At 50.5% G+C, this 7,030-nt stretch overlaps 1 protein-coding gene across 1 annotated transcript in view; it reads left to right on the forward strand.

The window, feature by feature from the left end:
* Positions 1-7,030, forward strand: part of REEP1 (receptor accessory protein 1) — a gene marked incomplete at its 3' end in the record, with an annotated part of 40,989 nt that overhangs the window by 25,099 nt on the left and 8,860 nt on the right. Inside the window, 2 exon segments of the mRNA XM_010138792.1 lie at positions 46-214; positions 6,759-6,794. Of these exon segments, the coding sequence (XP_010137094.1) occupies positions 46-214; positions 6,759-6,794 (205 nt within the window).

A 7,030-nucleotide genomic window follows, 5' to 3' on the forward strand; every position in this document is an offset into this window, starting at 1 on the left:
TGAACCTAACTTTTCTGTGTATTATTTGCTTGCTTGTTTAACTAGGGACAGGGAGCCCTATCTGAGAGACTAAGGAGCTTTAGCATGCAGGATCTCTCGACGATTCGTGGAGACAGCAGCAGCACTGTTCCTCCCTCGGTCACTGTACGAACAAGTAGCAAACAGAGCCAGCCAAAAACATCCAGAAGTGCATCGGAAGGCACTGGCAGCTCAGGTAAGTGCCAGTGTTATTTTCAGTGTTGTGTTGTCTGGACTATCACACAGTGAATGAAGTCACGCAGTTGGCAGGAATATATAGAAACAGACAGGGCAGGCAGCACATTCCAGAATTCACAGGACACAGACATGCTGTCGAGTCTCTTGGCACTTGAGAGAGAAAACAGTGTCATCGTTTGAAGGTTACTATTCCTGGCTGGTACCGAGGACAGGATTTGAGCATGCAAGGGGGGCAACAGCAGTCCTTGCAGCTTGAGTCAAATAGTTAGGCTCTGGACTGGGGGCTGTAAGCGGTGGGGTTTCAGTGAGAGGGGCTGATGGAGGAGAAGTGGGGGTAGGAATGCACAGTAGCGGGCAAGGGTCATTACTGTCATCAAAGCCCTCATAGGGCGATACAGCCTCTCTCTCTTACACCATCTAAACATAAATGCCAGTTCTAAGGGGTATCTGCTTTGAGTAAGGCCCACTTGTGCTTCTTCTAAACGGCACAGGAGCTGTTACCACACTTGACAGTTGTAGTTCCAGAACTTTATCACTGATGAAGCCTACTGAGAAATACAACCCATATAAAGCACTCCTAGAAGCAGAGACCGAGATCTGACAGCTGTTCATGATATGAAGGATGACAGCTTAAGCGCTGTTATGGAAAACAAGCCTGAAGGGCAATGGTTTGTTTTCAGATTCTGAATGAACAAAGGGAAGAAACATCATGGTGGGAATAAGATACATTCCTGAGGATTTGGTTACAAAAATTCATTTCAAGCTTGGTTACAGAAATCTTTGTGAGCCCCGATCTAAACCCTTTGCAGATCAGATCTCAAGAATTGAGACACAGCGGGTTATCCCTAGCAGGGGCTTCCGGGTGGCTCCTGAGATTCTCGCACACCACCAAAGATCACACTCCTTGACTGCCATGCTGAGAAGTCACAGAAAGCTGCCGGCGTGTTGCACTTGGTGGCTTGTGAAACATATGCTGGCAAGTTTGAAATGTGGCAGTTTCAGCTCGTGTGTGTTGAGGTCTGTGTTTGAAGCCTGTGTAGATTGCTACCCCCTGCTTCAGTTTTGGAAGGTATCAGAAACATCTGGTCTCCTCCTTCCTAAAGAGTGTCCTTCAAGCTCTTTACAAATATGAAGATACCTCACAGACTTCTCCATTTTTTTTTTCCTTTAACAGTATCAGTTGAATGAATTCTCTTTTCAGGTAAACTGAAATAGCCCCTGTTGGTGCACAGCGGGTTCATTCTGATGTTTATGTAAGAACTCATATACATGACCTCTACCCGTCCCGTCTCACTTGGTGGTTTCACTGAGTTCCCTAATCTAGGAGCCTCCTTGCAGGCCCCTTCTTCACCCGCTGATAACATGAAGAGGCACCTCCAGAGGGTGATTTCACTCAGAGGTGGTGGCATCATGCCGTGTGGAAGATAACGGCCACAGTTTTGCTCTCACTTTTAATCAGTAAAAGTGAAAGTTGTGGTCCTGGTCTCTCCAGTCCCAGAACGTCTAGAGGGGCAAACTGATCAGAGTCATAACTAGTGTGTGTGTCTATGGAAGAGTGTGATCTGTCAGCCACTGTATCCCATCTTGAGGGCCATATCCAGGGTGTGCCGACACCGCTCTAGGCACACCGAGCCCAGACACGGTCCCTTCACTCCACCTTCCACATTAGTTTAGGTGGAGCATTGCGCATAAGCAAGGGGCAGGCAGGATTTGCTACTGCCCGCCAGCACACGTTCGTGAGCGTGGGCATGAGCAGGGCCTGCAGAACAGCCAACACACAGCTGCTCGCCCTGACCCAAAGCCCTCAGATCACACAGATGTCCGTGTCAGCTGTCCCAGTGTCTCACAGGAGCATTAGACTCGTCTTTATAGTCCTGCTTTAGAGATAATGGGACTTAGTTTGACAGCAGAGGGAGTCAGCAAAAGAACCCTGGACGTTCTCTTGGACATGAGGATGACTCAGCTGAAGACCTTTCCTTTCTTGTAAAACGTCTTGAAAGCCACCAGGTATCAGAAAACCCGACAGCAGCAGCTGACCTACAGGGAATGACTTGAATAGAGAGCCTGGCGGGGACTGTGCCTTTGGTCAGAGTAGAAATCCTGCTTTACGGAGGATTTTATGGACGGCTTGAAGGAGCAAGTCCTGTGTCTACAGAAGAAGCGGTGTGGTGGTTAGGTGGCAAGACTGTAAGTTAGGACACATGAAGTCACAGCCCACTTCATAGCAAAATACTGGTGTGACCTGGAGCGTATCTTTGTTCCTCAGCGTGTCCGCAAAGCAGAACGAACTGTACGTCCCCTGCCCAGGTCCTGAAAGCCATACATGGAGGAAGATGCTTGTGTATTTTAAGGTCAATACCTTAGAAGATTTCTAATGTGGCTTTCCAGTACACCCTTCTTCAGGGATTATAACCTGTGGAGAAGTCCTCTCTGTGGACTGACCTCGGTTTCTCAAGGTTTCTCTGTTTGTAATAACAGTGCTCTATCTTGCCACTACCTCTGAGGAGTTTCTGGACAACTGAAATGTCCCTTTTTATGTTCTCCTTTTATTTCCCAGTCCAGGCATCTGAGAATCAGTGTGTGCATGTGGGTGTGACCCGCTGATCTGGGTGCCGCTCTTTTGTCCCTTCTTCTGCCAGAGGCTCATTCAAGTGCTTCCAGCCACAACCGTTTCCCTCCATCCTCCATCCCTCTCAGCCGATCACGGTCCTCTGCAAGGGCAGCTCTCAAAGCCACCACCTGAATTCGCAGATGGTCAGGAACTGCAGCGGGGACAGGAACCTGAAGGGTTGTTTTGACTGGAGACAGGGGCATCGCTACACCACAGCCAGCCTTCCCGGTGGAAATGGCACACACTGCTGTAGCAGCTGTAACCTTTTCACTTCGGGACTGGCATCCCCGTGCCTGGGAGTGTGCGTGAGCACCGCTCAGTCCTTGGGAGGACGCAGCCTTTGATGGAAGAGCACGTACACAGCTTGCCTAAGGGGTGCTTTTATAGTTCCCTTTATTTCTCTCGTATGGCTGCAGGGATGTGTAAAGGCTGAAGAATTAGTTTTGCATCTAGCACAGGCTCTGAATTTTCTCAACCAGAGAGGCAGCCCTGTCAATGGAGAATAGCAGCCGTGTGGTAATGTCAACGCTACCCGCGGGTGACGGAACAGCCTAGCTGTGGTCACTGAGGCTGTCCAGTAGTAAGGAGCTGTGGACTTGGGAAGAGCTCCTGAGTTTGATCCAGATTAAAAATATTTTTGTGTACTATTTTTGAGAGATTATTTTTAACTCCGGGTGATTTGCTGATCTGCCTTGCTGGGAGTCTCCAAAATAACTGGGAGGGAGACCTTTGAGGAGATACATTATAAAATCAAGAGGCCAGAAACTGGAAGCTCCTCAAGCCAGCTTTGCTACCGACCAAATGCTGCATGGAAGCACACCCTCGCTTCAGACAGCAAGGCAAAGACTTGAGGGTCAAAGACAAAGGCTTCTTAGGTTGAGGTTCAGAAAACCATTTGGAAAGGCGAGGGGACCAAGAGGTCTGTTGTCTTCCCTGCACAGATGAGACTGCTGAAACTCAGGTCTGTCAGTATGAAAACGCTCTACTCCCCGCTGTGAGCACCAGGAGTGTTCGGGTTCTGGTGTCCCATCTCTTGGGCATGTTTCCAAGCCCACTGAAACTCTTGAAAAGGCTCTCCTGACACTGGTGGGCACTGGCTGTGCCCAAAAGCTGGCTGCAGGGCCACACTGTACCCAGGCTGCATCAAACAACTGCTCAGCTTGTTTCATTTCCATTGTTGTTATATTTGTAACATGACTGGTGTGGTTAGAGATGGATATGGGACTCTCTGAATCCCCTCTTGACACAAACACCGTGGGAAGAGCTTTGCATTTCGTTAGTAACAGCCACATGCAGACACAGCAGAGGTTTATTTTTGCCTGCCGCAGAGTGTCTTATGAGGCCAAGAAACAGAATATGCAAGAGCTGCCTTGGAGGCGTGGGGAATTACTCCTCCTTTTCCTCTACCTTCTGTCATTTTTCCCCCCACTACCTTTTGCCTTCCAGTGGTGCCCACTATACCCTGAACAGTCCTGTTCATGTGGTGGCCTTCTGCAGGAGGAGGTCTGCTCGGTGAATAGCGGGCTCCAGCTGCTCCAGGTGTGTCCAGACCCATCCCACAGAAAGACCCTTCTCCTCCTCCTCACACCCACTCGAAAGCCACATGCAGATGGCATGAAGGGGCACAGGCTGCTTTTGCCATGGTTTGTGTGTGGCTGCTGACCCGCCCCCAGCACATTCCGTGAGGCATCGCCACTGCTCTGGGGAAACATGTGCAGCCCTTCCTTTGACACGCACTGAGGAACCGTGGCCATTGCCCTTGCTGCATCTCGCAGCCCCACCACCTCTCCTCTTTATCTGGTCTTCCGCTTGGCTCTTAGTTCAGCGTTTCTCGGTTTAGTGTCCTGGCACCCCGAGGACAGCCTGCCGTAGTTCAGCTTCGGTGCGCGTTCCAACCTGTGCTTCTTCCGCAGGCAGAACTGCCCCTTTGCTTTGGGAACTGTAAACGTCTCGCGGCTACTCATCATTATGGAAACCTGGGAGCTCCAAAACAACTTTTCCCAGTATTTTTCAAGGCAATCCTGTTGTTCTGGCAAATGTCCAGTAACATTCCACACACAGACATGTCTTTATTAACAATGGAGGGCTTTTGCACCTCTTAACCTTACGGTATTAAAAGCATCCTGGACAACTTGTTGCCCTGCAATGGCCGGTGAGTGACGTGTGACTTGAGGAGTGGGATATTGGCCATTGTGTCCCATAGCTGATGCAAACATGTCTCCCAGTTGCTGATGTCACTGGAAACCTCCAGCGTGGGCTGGGCACTGGAGGCCAGCCTGGTGTTTGGGTGACTCAGTGGGACATATCTCAGACAGGAGATTTGCGTTGCATCACAAGACGGTCAGTGTCCAGAGCCGATGCTGTCTGGGCCGGAGGATCACGTATTACGGTGCCACCCTCTGTATTGCCCAGGCCGTGTGCCCTTTCTGCTTGTGCTCACCCCAGGCAAGGGTCATTCTCAGCTGGAATGATTTCAGAGCAGAAATGGGCAGTGTGCCTTCTGATGCTCTCCACTCCTCTGTGCAGGAGAGAATCAAAGCTGTTTCTTGGTTTTGCACTTAAGCGCTGAAGGCTTTGCAGGGCAGAGTGAAGGTGAGGTTATATCAGCATTCAGGATATGTCTGGATAGTTCAGTTCCCCACAAGCCAGAAAAATTCCAGAAAGACGTGTGAGAACAACCCATATGTGTATGTCGTTTGAGCTCTGAGAGCATAAACCTTCATACTCCGTGCTGGGATCAGCTGCGTTCTGTGTAAAATGGGTTGCTAAACCCACAGCAGATCCCTGGAGGTTGCTTGAGACTCCTCTCTTACACGAAGCCCCTAGTTTCACGGCAGCATCCGGCCCGTGTGAGCCAGCACTCCTGTTGAAAGGGTATGACCCAGCTGCTTGCCTCTGCCCCATACCCCGTCTGTTCCCCTGGACATGTTTAAACCTTAGTTATATATTCTGACCCCAGTCAGGGAGCTGTTCAAGTTAAATACTGTTCCTTGCTTCCAGATTGCTCTTGCCCTCGGTCAGATCTTCAAGCCAGCAGAGAGCAGCAGCCCAGACATCAGCTATGGGACAAGGAAAGAGGAGGGCAGAATGCAGGGGGCAGAGGGACATGTGCTTTCAGCAGCAGCAGCAGCACTGTTTTTATGCTGGTTTAAAATAACCATGAAGCTGCAGAAGAACTTTCAGTGTCTGCAGTGCAGGATAATCACGAGCAAAGAAACCACACAGAGCCCAAACCCTTTTTTTCTTCAGAAGTTTTTCTTATCTGGAGTCACCGATGCCACTGTGAGGGTTAAATTGAAAGGCTCAGACTGGAAATCATTCCAGGCTGTTTGCTGGAACACAAGTATCCACGAGATGACTGTAAAAGGCACGCTTTTATGAACAGCTGTGCATCACCTGCGTTTGCACCGAAGGGTGCAGTGCAGTTCCCTCGGTTGCTTTCATTTTTACAGTGATTCCACCAAATAGAATTCCTGTGGGACTCCTGGTTTAGGAAGGTCAGGGATCTCTGGATGGTTTTCCCTTCAGAAGCTGCATGAATGCACCAGTGCTTGTAGAGTCTAAATCCACTGGAAGAAACCCAGGCGTGTAGCAGTACACGTCGTAGTACTGCAGCCTGTGTTTATTCTGTACAGCCTTTAGCGCTGTGGTAGCCACTGCTCCTCCACGCTCCCAGGCTCCAGTCAGCAGGTCCTTCTGTCTAGCGATCTGAGAGCAGAGCCGGGATGCTGTACGTGATCCCAGCCTTAACACCCCTTAGGCGCATAGCCTGGGGTGAGGCACGTCCCTGCCCGTGCTCTGCGCTGCTGAATAGAGACGGGTCTCATAATGCACATGGGGACCATGAAATCCACCTCAGGATGATGCCGAATGTTTTCTGGGAGATAGTAGCTTGGCCTGATGAGTTCCTAATGCTCGGCTCCTCTTTCAGCGTGCACGTGTTGCTCGGTATGCCGACGCCTCAGAGGTGAGTGCTGGATCTCCTGTGGCCTGATACCCACGCATCCCTTTTGGGCATGGCTTGTCTCTGCCGCTCCGACTCACTGGGTCTCCTAACACCAGGGGAACAAACCAGGGGGAGGCCAGGCTGCGAGCGAGCGTGTGAGTGGTGTGTGTGCTGGTGGCAGGGGCTGCAGTGCTTCTCACCGTACTGACCTGCCTTACCCGAGGCTGGGGGCTGCTTCTCTGGAGAGAAGCCTCAGT

This window comes from Buceros rhinoceros, unplaced genomic scaffold (assembly GCF_000710305.1).
Source record: "Buceros rhinoceros silvestris isolate BGI_N320 unplaced genomic scaffold, ASM71030v1 scaffold4306, whole genome shotgun sequence".
NCBI lineage: Eukaryota > Metazoa > Chordata > Aves > Bucerotiformes > Bucerotidae > Buceros > Buceros rhinoceros.